The sequence below is a fragment of the Pristis pectinata genome, chromosome 8 (assembly GCF_009764475.1).
Source record: "Pristis pectinata isolate sPriPec2 chromosome 8, sPriPec2.1.pri, whole genome shotgun sequence".
In the NCBI taxonomy this organism is placed as follows: domain Eukaryota; kingdom Metazoa; phylum Chordata; class Chondrichthyes; order Rhinopristiformes; family Pristidae; genus Pristis; species Pristis pectinata.
Genome location: NC_067412.1, coordinates 35,464,002 through 35,489,862, shown reverse-complemented (window position 1 = coordinate 35,489,862; position 25,861 = coordinate 35,464,002). Strand labels below are relative to the sequence as shown.

The following is a 25,861-nucleotide window of genomic DNA, read 5'->3' as shown; positions in this document are numbered from 1 at the left end:
AGACGTGCGGATCCTCTCTTCGTGAAGATTGCGTACTTTTACATTTCTTTTCTTTTGTACCACAGCATAGTTTTGCGAGCTGCCTCCCTGTTTGGTACACACCGTTTCCTTCCCCTACACCTAACGCACTGTCACTTCGTGGCTTTGGTTCCAATCCTCGCCTGTGTGCTGACTTCCGAATTAGTTGTAACATTCCTACTTGGCCAGGGTATGAGCTGAAGCTGCCGAGAACATCCAGCCCCAGCAAGTGAAACGCATGTCCACTTGCCAATCCGCATATATTAACCTTACAAAAATGCAATTAAACACATTCGACATAACGACAGTCTGTTTCCTGCTCTCCCCGCTGCGTTAGAGAAAAAAAACACACACAAATGAAGATAAAGTATTCTCAATATCCATACTGTGCAATCAGAGAGGGAGACATGGTCACAGGTTGTACATTGAGTAGAGCCGTTACTGCCAGTCACACAGCTGTCAGGGACCAGAGACCGGCAGCCCTCCTGCTAGAGGACCGATCTTTAGCCACGGGAGACTATCGAGGCTGGAAGATGGTAGACGGTCTGTTAGTGGGGTGGAGACTGGGAAAGCGCCTGTGGTACTGGACACCCGGAGTACTGGGACCAAAGGTGGAGAACCCACCTGCTACAGCGCTGATCGCTGGGAGACCACCTCTTTGAGGCTGGAATATCAGCCGCTAAAGGGCTGGACACCAGGAAGTCACCTGTTAGAGAGCGGGCCATTGGATGCCGACTCTCTAAACCGATGCACACGGTGAGACTGATAGACGCCCTATTAGAGAACCAGATTGGAGAACAACTATCAGCATGCTGGACATTGGGAGAGCAGCTTCAGGACCCCATTGGACCACCTGTCAGAGGCCTGGACCTCACTGGACCAACTGTCAGAGGCCTGGACCCCACTAGGCCACCTGTCAGAGGCCAGGACCCCACTGGACCACCTGTCAGAGGCCTGGACCCCACTAGGCCACCTGTCAGAGGCCAGGACCCCACTGGACAACCTGTCAGAGGCCCGGACCCCACTGGACCACCTGTCAGAGAACTGCATATTGCAAGAACACTGGACCACCTGTCAGAGAACTGCATATTGCAAGAACACCCCTTAGTGTGCTGGGCACTAGACAACACATGCCAGTGGAATGGACACTAGTAGTATCCATCAAAGGGCTAGATATTGGGAATACCTGTTAGAAGGAGAGAAGTATATTCTCAGAGGAATCCCTGCCATGTATTCTTAGAGAAATTCTGTCTATCTGTGCTGTCAATTCCCTGAGATGTTTTATGTACATGGGCTGCATATTCCCTCAGGTGTCTTCTGTATCCTTGCAGTGTATTCCCAGACTGGCTCTGTGTACCTTTGGGTGCTATGTACCTATGTATTATATTCGGAAGAGGTGCTGTGTACCTGTGCAGTGTCATTAAGTCATAGTCACACAGTGTGGAAACAGGCCCTTCAGCCCACCATGTCTGTGTCAGCCATCAAGTACCTATCTATACTCATCCTATTTTTCAGCACTTGGCCTGCAGACTTCGATGAAGTTTCATATGTTCATCTAAGTACTCTTAAATGTTTTGGGATTACCTGCTTCCACCACCCACCAGGCACTGTTTCCAGATTTCAAGCATACTCTGGGTGAAATAAATCTTCCTCAAGTTCCTTCTCTTCTGTCTGTTCCCTCTGGCTGTGGACACCTCTGCCATGGAAAAAATGTTCTCACTATCTACCCTATCTATGCCCCTCATAATTTTCTATACCTTAAATAGTTCCTCCCTCAGCCTTCTCTACTCCAGGGAAAACAAATCCAGCCTATCCAGTCTCTCCTCACAGCTGAAATGCTTCATCTCCGGCAACATTTGGTGAATCTCCTCTGCACTCTCTCCAGTGCAGACGCACTCTTTCTGAAGCAGGACAACCAGAACTGCACACAATGTTCCAGCTGTGGCCTGGCTAATGTTTTATATAGTTGCACTGTAACCTCCCTGCTCTATACAATGGCCAATGAAGGTAAGTATACTGCATGCCCTCTTAACCACCTTATCTACCTGTGCTGCTGCCTTCAAGAATCCTTGGACAAGTGCATTAAGGTCCCTCTGTTCCTTAGCAAGTCCTAGGGTCCTTGTGTATATCCTAGGCATTATAGTTTTCCAAAACGCATCGCATCATGCTTTTCAGGATTAAATTCCATTTGACATTGCCCTGCCCACCTATTTTTCTGCAGCTGAAGACCACCCTCCTCTTTTCAATTGCTGTACTAATCATACCACCTACATTCTTATCAAGGTCTTTAATGTATATAACAATACCAGTCCCTACAGCCCTTACAACACCACTGTCTCAGGCTTCTAATCGCAAAAACAACCCCGCACCATCACCTATGGCCAATTTCAAATACAATTTGCCAAATTCCCCCGGATACCATGGGCTTTAATCTTTTGGACGGGTTTCCCATTTGGGACCTTATCAAAGGCTTCACTGAAGTCTATGTAGACTATCCTCATTGACACACTGACTTACCTCTTCAGATCTGCAGCCTCTTGTGTTTCCCTACCACTGATGTTAGACTCACCAGCCTATAATTAGTTGGCATATTCCTGTTGACCTTCTTGAATAAAGGTACTATATTCGTTGTCTTCCAATCATCTAACACTTTTTCTATGGCTAGACAAGATTTGAAAAATCTCTTCCTTTGCCTCCCATAGCAGCTTGGGATATATCTCATCAGGCCTTGGGGATTTTTAAAACTTTAAGCCTGCTAGGACATCTAATACCTCCTCCTTTTTGATGTTAATTCATTTTAGAATTTCACTGTCCCCCTCACTGAAGTTCCAAACTACAATGACCTTCTTCATAGTGAATATAAATGAGTAAGATTCATTTAAGACTTCACTTACATCTTCTGGCTCCACACACATTACCACTTTGGTCCTTAATGAGTCAATCCTATCCCTAGTTATTCTCTTTGCCTTAACATACATAAACTACTTTGGGATTTTCTTTAATCTTGCCCTCCAATACTATTTTGTACCCCCTCTTTGCCCACTTAATTACTTTTTAAGGCACCCCACCTCCACTTACTCTACTTCAGTAGGCCTCGCCTGCTCCCACTTCTCTAAACCTTCCACAAACTTTTCTCCCCTACATTTGACCCTTGACATACAGGGTTCCTTGAACTTGTTGGCCTTACCTTTCACCCTTACAGGAATACATTAGCCCCAAGCTCTCTCTACTTCATTTATGAATGATTCCCACAGGTCAAATGTCAAACCACAAATCCTGCTCTCAGTCTAAACAGAGGAATTCTGTGCACCCTTCAGTGTATTCCTGCAGTTTATTCCCAGAAAACTCTATGTATCTGTGTAGTGTACTCACACTGCGGTTCTGTGTATCCATGCGGTGTATTCCTAAAGTGCTAATCTGTACCCAGGTTGTGTATTTCAGAGGTGGGGGGGATTTGTTTACCTCTGGATTGCATTTTATTCTGTGTACCCAAGTAATTTTCAGTTGGAGAGATTCTGTGTGCCCATGTTGTGCATTTCCATTGTGATGGTTTTGTGTACCTACACAGTGTATTCCAGGAGGTGTGCTCCCAGAGAATTCTGCAGGTACTTCCCAGAGAATTCTATGCACCTTTGTTATGTATTCCCAGAGTATTTTCTTTAATACCTGTGCATTGTAATGGTTCTATGTATCCTTCCAGTGTACTCTAGGATATGTTCTGTTTATTTGTGCAATGTAATGCAGACTGAACATTAATAGGGCAGAGGTTTAAAATTTTGGGCAAAAGATACAAAGAGGATGTGAGGATAAATGTTTTTATGGAGGATACTTATAAACTGGATGTTGCCAACTGGAAGGATGGTGAAAACTTCTGAAGAGAATTGGCTAGGACCTTGAGGGAGAATACTTTGCAAGGCTCCAGAGAGAGAGGGGAGGTTGAGTTTGATGGGATTGCTCTACTAGTAGCCAGCATTGATTCAATAGGCCAAATCATAGCCTTCTAAGATCATAGCAAAATAGCAGGAGTAGACCATTCAGCCACTTACGCCTGATCTGCCATCCAATAAGATCATAGAATCACAGAGTTATACAGCATGGAAACATTTTTGGCCCATAACTCTTTGGCCCAGCTGGTCCATGCCGACCAAGATACCCCATCCAAACTAGTCCCATTTGCCAGTGTTTGGCGCATAAACCTTATAAACCTTTCCAATCCATGTACCTGTCCAACTGTCTTTTAAAAGTTGTTATTGTACCTGCCTCAACCACTTCCTCTGGCAGCTCATTCCACATATATACCATTCTTTGTGTAAAAGAGTTGCCCCTTAAATTTCTCTTAAATCTTTCCCCTCTCACCTTAAACCTATGCCCTCTAGGTTTTAATACCCCAACTCTGGGAAAGAGACTGAGTGCATTCACTCTATCTATGCTCCTCATTATTTTATACATCTCGATAAGATCACTCCTCAGTCTCCTGTGCTCTAAGGAATAAAGTCCTTCATAGTGGATCCTATAAGTCAGTGCCACTTTCCTGCAAAAATCCCACATCCCTTCTTCTAATATTCAAAAATCTTTTGATCTCTTTCTTTAATACATAGCTAGTGACAGAGTTTCCACAGTCCTCTTGGGTGGAGAATTCCAAAGACTCACCAATCTCTGAATGAAGAAATTTCTTCTCATCTCAGTCCTGAACAGCTGGCCCCTGGTTCTAGACACTTTGCAGGGGAAACATTATCCGTGTCAAGCCCAGTATGAATTTTGTATGTTTCAATGAGACCATCTCTTATTCTCCTAAACTAAAGATGCCCCAATCTCTTAACTTGTCCTCAAGGGACAAATCCCTATTTTAGGAAACAATCTGGTGAACATCCTTGAATATCATGTATATCCTTCCTGAGGTAGTGAGACCAGAGCTGAACACAATATTCCAGGCGCATCTCACCTGAGAGCAAGACATCTATTTTCTTGTATTCAAATCCTCTTGAGATTAAGGCCAACATGCCATTTGACTTGTTAACTGCTTGCTGTACCAGTGCATTAACTTCCAGTGATTTGCGTACAAGGACACCCAGGTCTCTCTGTGCACCAAAATCTTTCAGTCTCTCAGCATTTAAAAAATACTCCATGTCACTATTTTTTCTGCTAAAGTGAATGACCTCACATTTTTCCACATTATGTTCCATCTGCCATGTCCTCATCCATTCACTTATCCTAGCATTTATCCCACTGAAGCCTCTTTATATCTTCCTCACAATCCACACTGGTAGCCGGCTTTGCATTATCAGCAAACTTGGATATACAACACGCAGCTCCTTCATCCAAATTGTTGATATAGATTATGTAAAGCTGGGGCTCCAGCACCCTTCCCTGTGGCATCCCACTGACCACAGTCCCTGAACCACAACTGACTTCTTTACTCCTGAAGTAAAAACAGAAAAAGATGAAAACATTCAGCAAGTCAGGCGGCATCTGTGAAGAGGGAAACAGAGTTAATATTTCATGTTGAAAACCCTTCCTCAGGACTCAGAACCTATTTGTTCCAAATTTCTATTATCTGTCTGTTAACCAGACACACCAGTATATTACCTCCAATATAGTGTATTCTATGTTTGATTAATTATCTCTTGTGTGGCAACATTGAAAGCCTTCTAAAAGTTACAAATACACTACATCCACTGGTCCACCCTTAACCATCCTGCTAGTTAAAATCTCAAAAAAGTTCCAAAACATTTGTCAAACCTGATTTTCTTTTCGTAAGTCCATGCAGTGTTTTCCCAGGACCCATTCTGTGTCTCCATCCACTATATTTCAAGAGGCATTCTGTATAGCTGTGCAATGTATTCCTGGAGGGATTCTGTGTACCTGTGCTGTGTATTCCTATTGAAGTTCCGTGTACCCATTCCAGACGTAATTTCAGTAACATATGCAGTGTATGCTGGAAGGAGGGTTCTATGGATCAGGGCTGATTATTGCTGGAAATGTTTCTGTAACTAAGTGGTGTATTCCCAGAAAATCCTGTGTACCCAGTTAGTATATTTTCACAGTAGTACTGTAAACCCATGCTAAGTATTTCTGGAGGAATTCCGCACAGTTGTGCAGTGTATTCACAAGAGTGATTGTGTGTCTGGTGGGATTCTTTGTATCTGAGCAACGTTTTCCTGGAGAGATTGCAGTGTGCTCTAGGAGGGGTTCTGTGTACCTTTGCAGCATATTCCAGGAGGAGTTTTATGTACCTGTGCAATGTATTCTAGGATGTTTCCTATGTCCTAAAGAGATTCTGCATTCCCAAGCAATGCATTTCCAGAGATGGCCCATGTACACGTGACTTATTCTTGGGGGGGTGGGGGAGGTGGTGGGTCATTGAGCCCATGTAGAGCATTCCCAGAGAATCCAATGTAACCGGTCTATTCCCAGTGGGTTTTTGTGCACCGATGTTGTGATTTCTGGATTGGTTCTTTGTAACCATACAGTATATTCTTGGAGTGGTTTGGTGTATCCACTCTATGTATTTCCAGAGAGTTTCAGAATAATGGGTCAGTGAATTCACAAAGTTAAATGATCCCGGCTATTCCTGGAGGGGTTCTATATATCTGTGAAGTTTATTCCTATGGTTTCCCTGTATTCCTGTGCAGTGTATTTCCAAAAGAATCCCCTATACCCTTGCAGTATATTCCAGGAGGGATTCTGAGTAACTGTGTAGAAAATGCTGGTGGGGGGTGCAGTGCGTTACTAGGGGTGATTTGTATACCTGTTTTTTTTTATTCTGGGAAGAGTTCTATGTAACTGCATAGTGAATACGGGAGTTATGTATACCCATACCTTGTATCTATAGTGAACCTGTATGTCTCTGCAATGTATTACCCCGAGTTCTGTTTACCATGTTATGCATTTCTAAAGGGGTTCTATGTGCCCATGCCATACGTTCTAGGAGCGATTCTGTGTAACTGCAGTGTATTCCCAAAACAGTTCTCTGTAACCATTCAGTGCATTGCCAGAGGGGTTCTTTGTACCCATGTAGTTTATTTCTTGAGGTGAAAAGTGTACCTTTGCATTGATTCCTGAGTGGGTGGGTTTCTGGGTATCCACATCATGTTTTCCAGAGAGGTTCTGTGCACCCTTGCAATGTATTCCAGGAAGTATTTTGTGCACCAATGCAGTCCATTCAAGCAGAGGTTCTCTATACCTGTACTGTGTATTGCTGGAGGGTTTAATAGTGCCTATATGGTGTTTTCCAGGAGCGATCTGTATACCCACACAGTGTATTCTGGGGGGCAAGGGTTTCATTTTACCTATGTGTTGTATTCCTGAAGTGGTTTTATTGCACCTATGCGATGTATCCCTGGAGGGGTTTGCTCTACCCATGCAGTGTATTCCAGGAATTCTGTGTACTTCTGGGTATCCATGCAGTGGAGGAACTCTCTGTATCTGTGTAATGTATTCCTGGAGGCCTTCAGTGTACTCTTGCAGTATATTCCATGCCCCTTTGCAGTGTATGTGAGAAATGGTTCTGTATTTCTATGCAATGTATTCCAGGAGTGGTTCTGTGTACATATGCAGTGTGTTCCAGTGTAGCGGTTAGCGTAACGTTATTACGGTGCCAGTAACCCAGGTTCAATTCTGGCCACTGTCTGTAAGGAGGTTGTACGTTCTCCTCGTGTCTGCGTGGGTTTCCTCCAGGTGCTCTGGTTTCCTCCCACATTCCAAAGACGTACGGGTTAGGAAGTTGTTGGCACGTTATGTTGGCGCCAGAAGCATGGCAACACTTGCGGGCTGCCCCCAGAACACTTTATGCAAAAAAAGATGCATTTCATTGTGTGTTTTGATGTACATGTGACTAATAAAGATATCTTAATCCTACCTATGTAGTCTGTTCCCAGAGAAGTTCCTTGTACTGTTGCAATGCTTTCCAGGATTGGTTGTGTGTATCCATAGACTGTATTCCAGGAGATTTTCTGTGCATTCATGCTGCACATTCCATGTGCCTGCAATGCATTGTAAGAGGAGCTCTGTATACCCATGTTCTGTATCCCCAAGGGCTTCTGTGTATCCATACATTATATTTCAAGAGGGATGTTCTGTGTTCTGTATACCCATAAGTGTTCCGTGTATCTGTGCAGAGAGTGCTAGGGAGAAGTTAATGCAAATATATTTACATGTTTCATGAATGGAAAGTGGAACATTGCGCAGAAACATTAACCATCTGTGTTGTAGTTTGAATAAATCGAACATGATTTGCACAGTGTTTTGAACCTTTGACCTTTCAGCCTCAGCGCTGGAGTGGAGACGTGAACTCTCACAGCAGGTAGATTTGGGAGTTTGGTGCTGGAAGTGCGATCACAATGTATAACGTACTACCTTGAGTGGGCGTGCCACAGATGCTGAATCAGAAAAGTTTTTAACACAGTTTCACTCAAATGGTGCTCATTTCTTCACTATTTTATGTTACTGGTTTTCCTCTTTTAGGCTTGCTTAATTTCCTCTGACTAACCTTGCTCGTACTGGAATCCAGAAACTGTGCAATGCAGCAGTTCCAGAGTCGCCAGTCTGTCCGCAGGCCAGCAGCAGGGGAGGGAGCCTATTCCACTGCCAGCAAGTCCAGGTAAGGCGGGTGTGAACCCATCCTCTGCCTTCCCCACTGCTCCAAGTTCCTCTGAGCAATGTCTCTCCCTCAGGATCTTATAAAATCCGAGTAAGAACAGGTCCCCAGACAGCCTAATACCTAACCCTGATTGACAAGTAAGAGTATTAACTGGAGTTGAGAATCTCTTGGAAACTTATGTTGGTTGACGGCCACTCCCATGTTGGATCATGGGGGATTTGAATCTTCTCAGTCACCAGCTGTGGGGTACATCAGCACAAGGCAGAGTGAGGGTCCGAGATTGCCTAAGGCAAGGTGGGGACAACAGGGTGGGTCAGCAAACTGTGTTCCAGGGTGAGGCAGAATAAGAGTGTGCCATCAGGAATCTGTATCCCAATCCCTGGGCAGCAGGGGGTTAATAAAAGAGTGGCTCAGCAGTTGGATCTCAGTCCTTGTGGAGGTTGGATGGGTTATTTGGATTCACGCAGGGTCCAGCAGACCTGGTCCTGAAGTGGCAGTGAGATGTGAATGATCAACAGCCCCTTCCAAGGGGTGGAAGTAGGTCAACAGTCTGTATCTGGTGCCATTGTTGGGGGGGGGGGTGGAATTGAAGGGGAGGAGTGTCAGGTGCCTGCACCTCAGACCCTGGGGGTGAGTAAGGGAGACATCATTAGTTTGTATTGGAGCGAATTACAGGAGGGGCTCAGCAATCCTGGTTCCCATGTTTATCTGTTTGCAGTAGTTATAATGTTTTCTTATACAGAAGATGAACGGTCTGATTTCCAATGGATTCTCCTTCACACAATTCATTTTAAAATTCTGAGTAAATATCACCCACACCTTTACTCACTTCTGCTGGTTTTCTGTGTCTGCTTGTGCATCACCTTCACCTCTACCTGTACTCACTTGTGCCTTACTCTACCTCTGCCTGTATCTCCACCTGAGCTCACCACCTGTACTCACCTCAGCTTTATCTCTGCCTCCATTTGTTCCCATATGAACTTCCTCACCCTATATTCCACCTCTCCCTGCACTCCACCTTCGCCTGTACTTTATTTCCACCTGTACTCCCCTCAGCTTTACTCTATATCCAATTAAAATCAACATTTCTTTATGCTGGAAATGCTCAGCGAGTCAGACAACATCTGTGGAAAGGTAGGGTGAAGCCAGAGTTACTATGGTGATAAGTTGTAGAGGTCAACTGATCAATGGGTTAATGGGGGCATTTGAAGAATTGCTGAGAGGATGAAGCCCTCACCCTATCAGGGACATTCCCTTTGCATTATCTGCCCCTCCTTCACCCTCTCTGCAACTTAAATGTAACCTGATTTTTCACTCTTTCCCAGTTCTGATGGAGGTCTTCAACCTGAAACATTAACATTTGTTTTTCCACAGATACCACCTGACATACTGACTGTTTCCAGCAATTTCAATTTACTCTACATCCACCGGATAGATTTATATAGCATGGAAACAGGCCCTTCGGCCCACCAAATCCATGCCAACCATCCACACCCATCTACACTTATCCCATTTTTCCTCATTGAATCTCTCCTCTGCTGGTTCACCTGCCCCTCTCCTACACTAGAGGTGGGTGAATGAAGAGTGGCCAAATAACCTACCAACCCACTCATCTTTGGGATGTGGGAGGAAACCTGAGAACCAGGCAGAAACCAGGGGGAATGTGCAAACTCCACACAGACAGGATCAAGTGGAAGCAGCAGCACTAACTGCTGCACCACTCTGCCACACCTGTGTTCACCTCTGCCTGTACTTATGTACACAATCATTGTCAACCATCTGGTGTTTTCCATTCCCATGCTCCCATCTCTCAGGGACTCCAGGGAATGATTCTCCTGCCCAGTGGAGCGGAGGGAAGGGAGAGCTGGTGCCTGGGCCAGAGGTGTTGAAGGGCAGTTATGCCAGTAAAGTGGGAAGGGGCTACATGTGTCCACCACTCTACTTGAGTGTGCCCTGGTGGGGATTCAGAGCCCTGAGCAGAGGGCAGTGTTAGTGCTTGTGCCCAGGGCAAGAATTTGATTCTCTGAAGCTGGGGTGAGGCCAGGAGATGAAGGTCATCCCTGCAGCTGAACATCTGAGCAGTCTGACCCCAGGTAAACTGGCAGCAGGCAGTTCACACATGAACTATGCTGCAGCCACCAATCTACCTGGCTTTCCTGGCGAGGTGACATATCCCTCAGAGTATTCCGGCCTCTCTGAGCCACCTCTCACTCTGCTCCCCAGGGAAGTGTTTACCCAGCTCCTTTAGGCAGGCTTTGATTGGCCTAACATTATAACCTGTTGCTGGGACTCTATGCCGTATGCTGTGGTTACGGATGAGAATTCTTTTAATTTCTCATCTCGTTCTGAAAATTATAAACTTTAGCACTGGCTCCTGGATGTCAATTTGACTCATTCTCTGTGAATGCCTCTGCAATGTATTTCTGTATTAGAACTACACTTCATGGAAATGTGAGTTGTTGCTATTGTTGTGGTATCTGTCCTCACCTTTAAACCACAAAGGCACCAGGGCATTAACAAGATTCAGTAATGTCCCTCAGGAAAGGGAACATGCTGTCCTACCTGTCAGGTCTATCATAGCTCCAGCCCACACTTACATGGTTTCACATCTGATGAATACAAGAATGAATAAATGTGCAGTAATTGTTAAGTAAACACAGCCGGATATCACTCAACGTTTACTTGTTATTTGTTAGGAAACTTTATGGATTGACATTGTCAGTGACACTCAAATCTCAACAGGAGATGTATAACTCATACACTAAACTATCATCAGCACCTCACCACTTTAAGCAATTACATTCTCCATCTTCGAGGAGCTTAAGTTCAATTTCATGAATCCCTCCTCATAAGTTTGATATTGATCAGTGGAATCTCAGCATCTCTCCCTGGTTAAATGAAGCTAAAATGTTTGAAACTTGTAAAATAGCACTGTAACCCTGGAGGTGAAACTCCGTGTTTTGATTTCTCAATACCCAGCTCTCTGTGCTCATCCCTTCCCCCACTTCCTTTGTGATTCAGATTCTCCTTTTTTCCTCTCCCACTATAATTCTTCCTGTTTTTAAATACCCCTTTTTTTCACCTAACAACCCAAGTCATAGAGGTGCCTGGTGCTGGATGTGAATGGAGAGAATGAAGCTTGATTATTGTATCAATACAGAGCCAAAAGCAGCTCTTTAAGAACAAGTCAGGACACAAGCAGGATCAGGAGTTTTGACTGGAAACCGGCAGGATCTGGGATGGGAAATGGACCTGGGAAACAGGATGGGAACTGGGGCTGGAAATCAGCAGGATCAGGAGTAGGGGCCAATGCTGGGAACAAGCAGGGTGAGGGATGGGAACCGGTGCTGGGATCCAGGTAGATCAGGGAAGAAGATCATGACTGGAAGCCAGCAAGAATCAGATATTCCAACTGGGAAACAGCAGAATGAGGGTTAGGGAGAGGCACATACAAAAGAGTGTAAAGCAGCACCAGAAAAACCTGTCAGTGAAGTTCCAAGCTGCCTACAACTTCAGTGCACAATTACCCATGTGCTAAACCACACACACACACACACACACACACACACACACACACACACACACACACACACACACACACACACACACACACACACACGCAGGATGTAATAGTCAAAGCTAAACAATCCCACCACTCCACATCAGATCAAAACTCTCTGATCTTGCCATATCAAGTTTTGAATGGTTGTAGACAATTGCTGTAGACAAGCTGATGGGAGAAGGCTCCGGAACATCCCCTTCATCAATAACGGAGGAGCAGAGCACATGAATACCAAAGACAAGGCTGAAGTATTTGTGATCATCTTCAGCCAGAAATACTGAGTGGATAATTGATCTTGGCAATCTCTTGGTGCTCCCAGTCTGGACTGAGAAACGGCTGAGAGTACTGAATGCAGGAAAGGCAATGGAATTTGACAATATCCCAACTAGGGTGTGGAAGTTGTGCTTTAGAACTGGCTGCTTCTCATTCCCAGCTCCTTCAGTAAATTACCACACTGGCATTTAATCAACACTGTGGGAAAATTGACTGTCCTGTCCACAAAGGTCTATCCTGACATTTATCACCCAATCAACCCGTTGCCAGTTCTCAGTAAAGTGACGGAAAATGTTGTCCACTGTAATAAGATGCTTAATTTGAGTGTCACTAGGATCACTCAGCTCCAGACCTCATCACAGACTTTAGAGAAAAGAGATGAATTTCAGAAGTATGGGTAACTGTCCTTAACATCAAGTCAGCATTGGGCTGAGTGTGGCATCACAAAGCCCTGGTGAAACAGAATTCAGTGGATATCAAAGGGGAAACTCTCCACAGGTTAGGGTTATATATCACAGCCAAAGAATATGATTGCTGGAGCCCAATGTTTTCAGTCCAGGATATTGATACAGGAATTTTTCAGCATTCTATGCTTAATTATATACAGCTGCTTTATAGGAATTAGGAGCAGGAATAGGCCCCACAACCCCACCAACCTGCTCCACCATTTAATAGGGTCATGGCTATTTTGATTGTAACCTCAACTCTCCATTCCCACATACCTGGGGTAACCTCTCACCCCTTTGCTTATCAAGAATCAACCCCTGTCTTAAAAATAGAGACTCTGTTTCCACCACCCTGTGAGGAAGAAAGTTCTAAAGACTAATGGCCCTCTGAGAGAATTTTTTTTGCCTCATCTCTGTCTTACATGGGCACCGTATTTTTAAACAGTGATCCCCTCATCCCCATGAGGAAACATCCTCTCCACATCTGTTCCCGAGCATCTTAAACTTTTCAATCAAGTCCCCTGTCATTCTTCTAAATTCCAGTAGATATCATCCTAGCCTATCCAATGTTTCCTTATATGACAACCTGCCCATTAAAATATTAGTCAAGTAAATATTCTCCAAACTAATTCCCACACATTATCATCCTTCCTTTAATAAGGAAGTCAATACCGAATGCAGTACTCCAGAAGTGATCTCACTGATGTTCTATATAACTGAAGCATTTGTATTCAATTCCTCTCACAATGAAGAATACCATTTTGTTATTTTTTTCTAATTGCTACTCACCTTTTGAAAAACATGCACTAGGACACCCAGATTCCTCTGCACCTCAGAGCTCTGTGATCTGCCACCATTTAGATAATATACGTTGTTATTTTTCCTGCCAAAATGGATAATTTTTCATTTTTCACATTATGCTTCATTTGCCAAATCTTTGCCCACTTACTCAACCTATCTATATCCTTTTCTTGCTTTTTTATGTCCTTTTCACAACCTACTTCCCTATCCATTTTTGTGTCATAAGCAAATTTCGCAACCACACCTTCGGTGCCTTAATCCAAGTCATTTGCGTAAAGTGTAAAAAGTTGAAGTCACACCACTGATCCCTGTGGCACACTACTGATAACATTTTGCCAACCAGAAAAAGACCTATTTGTGCCTAGCCTCTGCTTCAAGTAAGCTAGCCAATCTTCCATCCATGCCAATATATCACCTCCTACACCACAAACTTTCATTTTCTGCAGTAACCTTTGATGTGGCACCTTATCAAACTCCTTTTCGAGATCTAAGTACAGTGTATCCACCAATTCCCCTTTATCCACAGTACACGTTACTTCTTCAAAGGACGCCAATAAATTGGACAAACATCAATTCCCTTTCAAAAAACTATGTTGACTTTGCCTGATTACTTTGAATTTTTCTAAGACCCCTTCTATAATGTCTTTAATCATAGCATCAAGCATTCTCCCTCTGGCAGATCTTAAGCTAACTGTCCTGTAGTTTCCTGTCTCCTGCTTCCCTTTTTAAATAATTGAGTTACATTTGCTATTTTCAAATCTAATGAAACCTTGGGAATCTTGGGAATTGTGGAAAATTGAAACCAACACGTCAACTCTCGTTAAAAATTTCTTTTAACACCCTAGGATGAAGTCCATTAGGACCAGGTCCCTGTCAAGCCCCAGCTCCAACAATTTGCTCAGTACCACGGCCCTGGTGATTATAATTTTGCTGAGTTCTTCCTTCCCTTCCAATTCCCAAGTTAATGTTATTTCTGGGACGTTACTTGGATCCTCCATAATGAAAACTGTTGTAAACTACCTTTTTAATTCCTTTGCTATCTCCTCCTTTCCACATGATCTCTAATGTCCAAAGAGATAAGGACAGCAGGCGTATGGGAACATCAGCACCTTCTGGTTCCCTCCAAGTCACAAACCATCCTGCCTTGCAAATATATCACTGATTCTTTCTTTTTATTAGTTTTCAAATTAATACAGATTAATATATAACATCAATGTTTGTACATGTAATACAAAGAGATCAGGAGAATAATCATGGCATAGATAATCATAAAGAACAATAAAATATTAAAAATCTGTAGATCCAACAATCTTTTAGTAAATGAATATAATATAAAAGAAAGGAAAGAAAAGGATTTATTATATAAATAAAAAAAGAGAGGAAAAAAACCCAAATCAATAAGAAAACTTATAAACAATATATCAAACGAAATTAAACTAAACAGAAAAATTTCAAAAAAATCAAACAAAAAAAAAGAAAAAAAAGACTGGACTAAAATTTCTCAGTAGAAACAGAGCAATATTATGTCGTCAACTCTGTTCCTCTAAGTTGGAAAGTTATTGAAAGGGGATCTATATCATGTGAAAATATTGAATAAATGGACTCCAAATATCTTCAAATTTAAGTGAAGGATCAACAGTACCACTCCTAATTTTTTCCAAGTTTAAACATGATATAGTTTGAGAGAACCATTGAAAAGTAGTAGGGGGTATTGGATCCTTCCATTTAAGCAAAATGGATCATTTGGCCATTAATGTAACAAAGGCAATCATACAGTTAGCAGAAGCAGATAAATGGCCAGACTCTATCCTTGGTAATCCAAAAATTGCAGTGATATGGTGAGGTTGTAAATCAATCTTCAATACATTTGAAATAATGTTAAAAATGTCTTTCCAAAAGAGGACAGGACCAAAACATATGTGTCAGGGAAGCCACATTTGATTTACATCTGTCACAGATAGGATTTATATGGTGATAAAAATGGGCTAGCTTATCTTTTGACATATGGGTCCTGTGAACTATCTTAAACTGTGTCAAAGAGTGTCTGGCACACATTGAAGATGTATTAACTAAATAAAGAACTTTCTTCCAAGTCTCTGTAGGTAAAGAAGTCTGGAGTTGGCTTTCCTATTCATTCTTAATTTTGTCCAGTGATTCTGGATGTATTTTCATAATTAAATCATAGATTATTGCTATCAAGCCCTTCTGATAAGGATTAAGACCTAACACTTTTTCCGTAATTTCAGTTTTGTAAGGTGTCAGAAAAGAGGGTATAGTAGCTTTTAAAAAATTTCTAATCTGCAAATATCAAAAAAAGTGTGATCTAGGCAAACTGTATTTGTTAGACAATTGTTCAAAAGATGAAAAACAGTTATCAATGAATAAATCACGAAAACATACTATTCCCTTCCTTTTCCATATGGAAAAAGCCAAGTCAACTCTGGATGGATGGAAGAAAAAATTAGATTGAATGGGACTTGACAAGTTAAATTTATTCAATCCAAATCACTGATCCTTCATCCTGGAAATCCCTGCCCAGCAACACTGTGGGTTGCTTTCAGCACATGGACCACAGCACCTCAAGGATAACTCATTTGGTCTCTTCCTGCTCCCGTTTGTTATGCTTCACCATTACAGAGAAGCAAGTAGGCAGTAATAGAGAAACATTGGGGTCAAAATTGCCTGTGGAGGTTGGTTCAGCCCTGGGATCAAGGAGTGGGAGGATATCAGAGGCTGGAGAACAGAGCTTGTGGCAGGCACCTAGAACAGCTGTCCACAGGACAGATCCTAATCCTATTACTTTTTGTAGTCTCTATGTTTCTATCTCTATCTTCCCTCTTTCACCTAATTCTTATTCCCTTCCTTGTCTCTACGTTTTCCCCCATTCCCCAATATTTTGTCTGCAAGCCTCCCTCTCTCTCGCTCTCGCTCTCTCTCTCCCTCCCCTCTCTCTCTCCCCCGTTCCCCACCTCTCTCTCCCCCACCTCTCTCCCCCCCCCTCCCCCTCTCTTTCTGCCATTTATCTGCTTCTTATCTCTCCCCCTTCATGATTCCATCCATTTCTTTCATTGATTCACTCTCCAGGAGCAAATGTGGACAGTTACTTTGATTTCCTTCCTGCGGATTTGTGCTGATTTTACCTTCAAGAATTCATTCCAAACTTGTGTCTGATTTCGAATGCATGTCTCTTGCTTATCCAGTGAATCTGGCCATCAGGATGATCTTTAACTGATGGTCTCCTAGCAACAGGTCCATGGCTCAAGAAAATTTGCCAACCATAACCCAAATAGCAGTCAGTACATCAGTCTGCAACATGCTTCCCCTCTCCTCACTATATGTATATCAAAACATTTTCCATAAACTCTTCTCCAAAATTTCTCAGGATCTTTATCTGTCTGAACACCTTGAAACCAGTATCTGTGTCATAGTCAGTATGAGGTAGTGTCAGTGTCAGAGAAGGGTGTAACCTTCATTAATGTCTGTAATGGATTAGTATTCATTGTGCATCTGTGTCTATAGGAGGGGCATCAGAATTCAGTGTGGGGACTGTGTCTGTATGAGGGGATGTGTTGGTCAAGATTCAGTATGGAGGTTCTGTACTGGAGAAGGCTATGTCTGTATTGAGGAAGGGGTAGCCTTCAATGTTGGGGCTGCAATTGTATCTGGGGGGAGGTATCAGTTTTCAGAATTCTGTATCCATTTTAGAGAGGTAAATAAGAACACATGAAATAGCAGAATCTGGGCTCTTTGCCCCTCAGGTCCTCTCCTTCTCCCTCAGTCAATGAGATCCTGGCTGATCTGAAGCAAAAAAACAAACTGCTGGAGGAACTAAGCCCTTTGAGCAGCATCAGTGAAGGGAAGGGAACTGCTGACATTTCAGGTTGAGACCCTGCATCAGGACCTGATCTGATCTTTGACCACACTCCGACTTTCCTGCTTAATCCTCATAATTCTTGATTCCGTCCCCCCCCCAAAACACAAATATTCGTTCTCCCTCTGCCTCAAAAATACTTAATATATCAGTGTTCACAGTTTTCTGCAGTAAAACCTAAGTTTCCAGATGGACTAGAGTGGGGATGGAAGGTGGGACCCCAAGGGGTATGAATGGTAAAACTATAATGGGTTGGAGCAAAAACATTGAATCATTTTATTCATTGATTATAGGTAAGGATGGAGTGTAGAGAAAGAAGTGGGGCACAGCAAAGAAAATTCCCTGGGGAGAGAATTTCAAAGGTTCACAACCCTGCGAGAGAAGAAATTCCTCCGCTTGTGGCCAAACCTTTATGCTGAGACAATGCCTCTAGTTCCAGTCTCCTTCCCCCTCCTTTCTCTATACATCAAAGATTATAGGCCCATTCTGCTCAATCTTTATAAAGTTTTGATAAACCTTAGACTCTGCTTCTTTCCCCATAGATGCTACCTGACCTAGAGGATGTTTCCAGTACTTTCTGTTCTTATTTCAAACTTCCAATATCTGCAGGTTTTTGATTTTAAGTTATTGCTCAATCTTTTCTTAGGATCACCACTTATCTTAAGAAGCGATTAATGGACCTATAATGCGCTGCCTCCAAGGCAAATATGCCCTTTGCTAAATAGGGAGACCAAAACTATCCACAGTTACATAGGTGCAGGCTCACCAAAACCCTGTACAGTTTAGCAAGTTTTACATTTGTATTCTGTCCCTCAAAATAAAGATCAATGTTCAATTTGCCTTCTTAATAATTTGCTTCTGATAACAGTTTGTGTTTCTTATACAAGGATTTCTAGTTCTCTCTGAATACTGACTTATAATAATCTTACACTATTTAAGTGAAATTCTGCCTTGCTATTCTTTTACCAGAGAAGATAATCTCATATTTGCCCACACTATGCTCCAACATGGGAAAAAGATTTTGACTATCTACCCTCTCTGTGCCTCTCATAATCTTATATAATCCTGTCAGTCCATCCCTCAGCCTCCTCTACTACAGGGAAAACAAGTCATCTTTTTGCCTACTCACTGAACCTGTCTACATTCCTTTCTAACTCTCTGTGTTCTCCTTACACATTACCTCTCCCCTACCTTTGTACTTCAGCAAACTTGGACACACTGTACTTGGCCCTTTCTTTGCAGTCATTAATATAGATTGTGAATAGAGTCTTAGGGTCAGTGAGTCATAGATAGAGTCATAGAGTTGTACAGCACAGAAATAGGCTCTTTGGCCCATCACATCCATGCTGACCTTTTTGCCGATCTATGTTAATCCCATCTGCTCACATTAAGACTGTATCCTTCTATGTCTTGCCTATTTAATTGCTTGTCTAAATGCGTTTTAAATGTAGTAATTGTATTTGACTCCACCACCTCCCCTGGCAGCGTGTTCCAGATATCAACCACTCTCTGTGTAAAAAACTCACCCCTAAATTCCCCTTTAAATCTTTACCTCTCACCTCAAAACCATGCCTTCTTGTTTTTGATACCCCAGGTATGGGAAAAAGATTTTGACCATCTGCTCTATCTATGCTGTCATAATCTTACATACCTCTACCACGTTACACCTCAGCCTCCTTTGCTCTAAGGAAAACAAGCCCTGTCTGTCCAATCTCTCCCCACAACTAAAGTCCTCCAATCCAGGCAGCATCCTGGTATTTCTACTCTACACTCTCTCCAACACAACTACATCCTTCCCATAGTATGGCAAACACAACTGCACACAATACTTCAAGTGTGGTCTAACAAGTGTTTTGTTAAGTTGCAACATAACATCCCAAATCTTATATTCTATGCCAAGACCAATGAAGGCAAGAATACTATATGCCTTCTTCACCATCCTATTTACCTGTGTTGCCACTCCAAGGAACTATGGACTTGGGCCCCAAGGTCTCTCTGTTTGTCGATATTCCTTAGTGCCCTACTATTTACATATCTGTCTTACTACTTTTTGACTTCCTAAAATGCATCACCTCACAGTTGTTGGTATTAAATTTTATCTGCCAACACTCCATCCAACTTACACGTCATCCACAAACTCAGTAATCATTCCTCCTACATTCACATCCAAGTCATTAATATACTATCACAAACAGCAAAGATCCCAGCACTGACCCCTATGGTACACCACCACAAAATCCTCTGCTCCCATCACCAAGCCAATTTTGGATTCAATTAGCCAGCTTGTCTTGGATCCCATGCACCATAACCTTTTGGACCAGCCTATAATGCAGAACCTTCTCAAATGCCTTACTACAGTCCATATCAACAATATCTACCGTCCTGTTTTCATCAAGCTATTTGATTACTCCTCAAAAAACTCAGTTAAGTTAGTGAGATAGGATTTCACCCTCACAAAGTCATGCTAACTCTCCTCGCCTTTCTAAGTGAACATAAATCTTGCCCCTTAGAATTTCGTCCAATAATTTCCCAATCACTGATGTAAGGTTAACTGAACTGTAGTTATCTGACTTATTCCTGCGACCTTTCGTAAATAAAGGAACAACATTAGCCATCCTCCTGTCTTCTGGTATCTTGCCCGTGGTTAATGATCCAAAAATCTCTGTCAGGGCCCCAGCAATCTCCTCACTTGTATTCCATAACATTCTGGGATAGATCTCATCTAGCCCTGGGGATTTACTCATGTGTTCCAAGACATCTGACACCTCTACTTTCTTAATACTTACATGATCTAGACGGTCAACATATCCCTCCCTGGACTATCCTTCACATCCTTCTCCTTGTTGAATACAGATGCGGAATATTTATTAAGGACCTCGCCCATATCCCCTGGCTACGCATATAAATTATCCTTATCCTTTTGGTCCCTAGCCACCCTCTTTCTCCTAATATACAGAGAATGATTTAGGATTCTCCTTCATCTTACCTGCCAATGATATTTCATGACCTCATTTTGCTCTCCTAATTTCCTTCTGAATTACTCTCCTGCACCCTCTATATTCCTCAAGGGACTTGCTTGATTGCAGTTTTCCTGAACAAACCTTCAATAACCTACGTCATTCAAGGTTCCCTAATCACCACCCTCTTTCCTTTTCACTCTTACCAGAACATGCTGTCCCTGAATACTTGTTAATTCATGTTTAAAAGGCTCCCATTTGTCTTTTACTAGGGGAGATCCCAGCACAGATCCCTACAGCACCCCATTAATTTCTGCTTACCAACCTGAAAATTATCTTTTTTATCTCTACTCTGTTTTTTCTCTGTTATCCAATCCTTTATTTGTGCTGATATATTACCCTTCTCTTGTTTAGCAACCATTTCTTAGGCTTCTTATCTATGGAAATCCAATGTCACTACTTCTAATGGTTTCCCTCCATCTACCTTCCTTACTATATCCCCAAAGAACTCTAATAAGTTTGTTAAATACAATTTCCTTTTCATAAAATTGAGTTGACTCTGGATAAGCTCTGCTATGTGTTACCATTTCCTTAATAACAGATTCCAGCAATTCCCCTGGCTGAATGTATCAGAAGCGCTCCTTCTGGTTCAGATGCTTTTAGTAAATATATCTTCTCTGTGACAGGACCAATGATGGAGAAGAGGATGATTTTTTTGCCACGTTGACTGCCATCGAACAGAAGCAGGAGATCATGAAGCGATCAGACTACACACTGGTAAGGAACTGCGACAACTCACACATATCCCCTGACAACAAGCCACGATCATTCTGCCTGGCTCTGGCAGCCTTGACTCCTTGGCGGTTTGGTGGCCTTAGACCACGGTGATCGAGTGATCATCCATGTTTATTGCCCACAAAGTGTTGTCCAGTGTGATGCAGCAGTGGGGGCTGTACCCCTCGAGGGGTTGACTTTCTGGATGTGGTGCCGGGTGGTAGGGTTGGGAGCATATCTGTGTCAAGAATATGGGGCACAGGTAAGACCATGAAGCAATGGGTCAGAGAACTAGTCAGTGCCTCAGGCTGGTGCCCAGGGCCATACTTCTTAGTCAGTACCAGTCAGCGTAGCAGAGAGTGGCTGTGATCAATTACTGTACCATGGACAGTGCCATCAGTGGCTGTGGTCAATGTCCATGTACAGTGCCCATCAGTGGCTGTGGTCAATACCCATGTACAGTGCCCATCAGAGGTTGTGGTCAATGCCCATGTACAGTGCCCATCACTGGCTGTGGTCAGTACCCATAGATAGTGCCCATCAGTGCTGTGGTCAATTCTATGGACAGTGCCTTTCAGTGGCTGTGGTCAATACCCATGTACAGTACCCATTAGTGGCTCTGGTCAGTACACATGTACAGTGCCCATTAGTGGCTCTGGTCAGTACCCATAGACTGTGCCTATCAGTGGCTGTGGTCAATACCCATGGACAGTGCCCATGGACAGTGCTTGTGGTCATTGCTCATGGTCATTGTGTCTATGATCAGTGCCAGTCAATGCAGCAGACAGTGGTTGTGGTCAGTGCCCATCAGTGCAAGTGGTCAGTATCCATGGTCAGTGCCCATGGACAGTGCCACACTGTAGTTGTCAAACAATGTTAACAATGTTTTGGAACCAGTGTGAAATGTAATGAGGTCTCTCACTGTTCACCACAGCCTCCTGAGGACTCCAGCGACTTGCTTCCACCTCAAGCATCTGGACACAGTGAGAAGCTGAAGGTCTCACACAAGGAGGTAATGCCCACCTTTAATGAGAGCTGGGGTTGACCTGGGAAGGTGGGTAGTGATGGGGGTCGGAGGTGGGAGTGGTTGGCAATGTGGCAAGAAAGGGAAGGTGCAGGAAAAGGGATCTGGATGGGAACTCAAGGAAAAGAATGGAGTATCAAGAGTTAATCACTGTGTCAGGAAGGTAATATTGATAGTAGGGGTGGTGATAGGAGATGAGGGGATGGTAGTTGATGGGAGGTTGTGGACAGTGCAAACGTGAGGAGCAGAGGGGTGGGGCAGGACTATGTTGGGACTGTTATGAATGTAAGATCATAGGTGTGTTGTATCTGTCACTGCAGCTGCTGCTGCTCTATGAGGACATACTCTACACCCTGATCCATCAAACCGGTGTTCCCTCCGTAACACACATCACAAATCAAGAGGAGATGATCCACTATATCCAGAAGGTAACCCTTGGAGTTTCACACCATTACAATACTTGGTATAGGCAGATTGAAATCCCAAAACTACAGGCAGTTCTACTGGATTACCCAGAGCAGCTCCATAACCTGTAGTTCTAAAAATACAGGCATTTCCACACTGAAACCCCAGATTACACAGTGAGAGACAGAGAGAAAGAGAGAGAGGGAGAGAGAGAGAGAGAAATAAGATAAGACAAGGTATCTTTATTAGTCACACACAGTGAAATACATCTTTTGCGTAGAGTGTTCTGGGGGCATGCTGCAAGTGTCGCCACGCTTCTGGTGCCAACATGGCATGCCCACAACTTTCTAACCCATACGTCTTTGGAATGTGGGAGGAAACTGGAGCACCCGGAGGAAGCCCACCGAGGAAAGAGAGTGAGAGAGATAGAGGGAGAGAGACAGAGACAGAGACAGAGAGAGACAGAGACAGAGTGAGAGAGAGAGAGAGAGAGAGAGATAAACTGAGTCCACAAACAAGCTGCTGGAGGACCTCAGCAGGTCAGGGAGCATCTGTGGAGGGAAATGGACAGTCAACGTTTTGGGTTGAGACCCTTCATCTGGACCAGAAGGATCTTGACCCAAAACGTCAACTGTCCATTTCCTTCCACAGATGCTGCCTGACCCACTGAGTTCCTCCAGCAGCTTGTTTGTTGCTTCAGATTCCAGCGTCTGCAGTCTCTTGTGTCTTCAAGATAAACTGAGTGTTACTAATAAAAATGTAAACTGACAGAGACAGATAGGATCGTAAGGCAGATGAGAGAGAGAGAATCAGATTTCAATGAACCACCCAGGTGTTAAAGAAACACTGTCATTCTCCCACTGTTCCCAAAACCATGTGTATTGATTTCAATAACGAACCTGCTCCAAAACAGTTGGTCTGCATCTTAGCGGCAAATGGAAAATCCATACAGTCTGTCTGTTTATGGTGTGAGGTAAATATAGGTTACATGTTGAACCTTGCAGTGCAATTATCCTCTTGCTTAGATGCCTGCATTGCCATCAGCCTCTGCTCATGGCATGAAGTGGAGTAGCCATTCTGGGTTTATACTGCAGACGGGGAGGAGACTGGTCTTGCCCAGGATTCCTGCTCCTGACCCCTGCTGAGAAACGAGTGTCAATGTCAGAGCAAGTTGGGAAGTTGGTGAATGTGTCCCCACAAGGGCAGAAGGTACCAGGTCAGAAATAGAAATTCGCATTGCTCTGCTGTGTATAATTGTATGTAGAGTGCAAGAGGCTGAAGCAGCTTTAAATGTTTTGCAGGTCTTCAAGCTTGACATGTGTGACCATGAAGCCATGATGTGCACAGTGAAAGAGGCAAAGGTAAAACTGTGTTAGAATGCAGTGCTGGGATGACCCCTCGCATATCAAACCCTCCTCCAGTACAATCAGAAGACAAACTAAACTGAGCCACCAGCAAAGGCGGGTAGCTTCTGCCAGTATTTCTGCCTTTGTTGTTCCAAATGGCTTCAAATTAAAACAATTCACAATTTCTGGTCCTCTAATCCTGATTCATCCACCAAATTACACTCCTGATTTACTTTTCAGCCCCAACTGCAACAGTTAAACTCGGCTTCTGTGTTGCTTCTTCTAATTTGGCCAATTCATTCAAGGCCATTGATCTAAATGAGAGGGGGCTGGAGCAGAGAGTAAAGCCCAGCTGCCAATCAACTGCATCTTTTCTTTCTATTGTTATTGTTTCTTTTGTGCTTGCAGCCAGGTGCATTCTTGTCTTGTGTTCCCTTGATCTGTTCTCAGACTGTTCCTGATGTCTATTTTTGGTGTGTGTTTCTCAGGCTCTGCTCCAGGGGTTAGACCCTGGGATGTGAAGGACAGACTGTGGTCCTGAGGTGCAGTGCCCAGGATGTGGTCCTTGAGTAGGTTCCAGGTCTACTCCCAATATGTGTTCACAGGACACCCTCCCAAGCTGCATTCCAAGAATGTGTTTCCAAACTGAGTCCCAAAGTTTGACAAACAGCGAGTGTCCCTGTGTTCAATTCCTGAGGTTCATTCCTCAGGTGTGATGCCCAGAATTCATTCCCAGGGTGAGGAACAAAGATGCCTTGTTTCTGGGTACTTCTTTTAACAGGAGGTGGCCAGGGTTGTTTTCAGAGTTCTTTCCCTGGATCCGCACCCAAATCCTTTCCTGGTTCTGTAACAGTGAACTCCTGTGTGTAGTCTTGTGCTCACTACTTAAAACCTAGAATATAGAACAGTACAGCACAGGAACAGGCCCTTCGGCCCACAATTTTGTGCTGAACTAATTAAACTAGTAATTAAATACCTAACTAAACTAATCCCTTCTGGCTACACAATGTCCATATCCTTCTATTCGATGCACATTCATGTACTTATCTAAGAACCTCTTAAACATCTCTATTGTATTTGCATCCATGGATGAGCAATATCGAAAAATAAAATGACAAGTACAAATGGCATCCCTTAGCCTTGGTAGCCCTTTGATTAAGTTATCACATTAGCTCCAACCCTCCTTTTCTTTCCTCATAGCTCTTGAAATCACTTCCTTTCCGGTATTTATGCAACTTTCTTTTGAAAGTTATTATTAGATTGTTTTCAAAATCCTGTCAGACTCCAATCACGACTCACTATGTAAATCTGTTTTTCTCATGCCATTCCTTCTCCAAGCATATTCAGTCTGGCTCCTCTGGACACTGACCCACCTGCCAATGGAAACGATTTTATGTTAGTTATTCTATAAAAACCATTCATGATTCACCCCCTGTCAAATCTCCCTTAACTTCACTGCTCTGAGGGGAGTGAACCCACCTCACACATTCCTGGTACACTTACCACCTTTCCAAAATCTCTCCCTACCCTTGTCTGTCTTAAAGTTCATCTATCACTCATTTGTCCATTTCATCAGTCTATATCTCCCTGAAGGAAGTCATCATCCTCATTTCTCTTGACTGCATTTCCAGCTTTCATATCATCAGAAAACTGTGAAATTGTGATCATTCTTTTCTTCTCATGCAGTCGAGAATGACTTGCTTCTACCGTAGTTCTGGGAGTTCTGAGGTGGCTGAAGAGTCTAATGCCACAGGGGGCTGGATGGGTAGTTTGGGATGTCAGTTG

General features: G+C 43.3%; 1 protein-coding gene across 2 annotated transcripts in view; it reads left to right on the top strand.

Annotated features, from left to right (window-relative positions):
• Positions 1–25,861, top strand: part of baiap3 (BAI1 associated protein 3) — an 81,612-nt gene that overhangs the window by 1,414 nt on the left and 54,337 nt on the right. For both annotated transcript variants that reach the window (XM_052022221.1, XM_052022220.1), the window contains exons 2-6: positions 8,482–8,617; positions 21,214–21,304; positions 22,236–22,313; positions 22,646–22,753; positions 24,032–24,091. In XM_052022221.1, coding sequence (XP_051878181.1) covers positions 8,538–8,617; positions 21,214–21,304; positions 22,236–22,313; positions 22,646–22,753; positions 24,032–24,091 — 417 coding nt within the window. In that variant the 5' untranslated portion in view covers positions 8,482–8,537. The remainder of the gene's footprint in view (positions 1–8,481; positions 8,618–21,213; positions 21,305–22,235; positions 22,314–22,645; positions 22,754–24,031; positions 24,092–25,861) is intronic.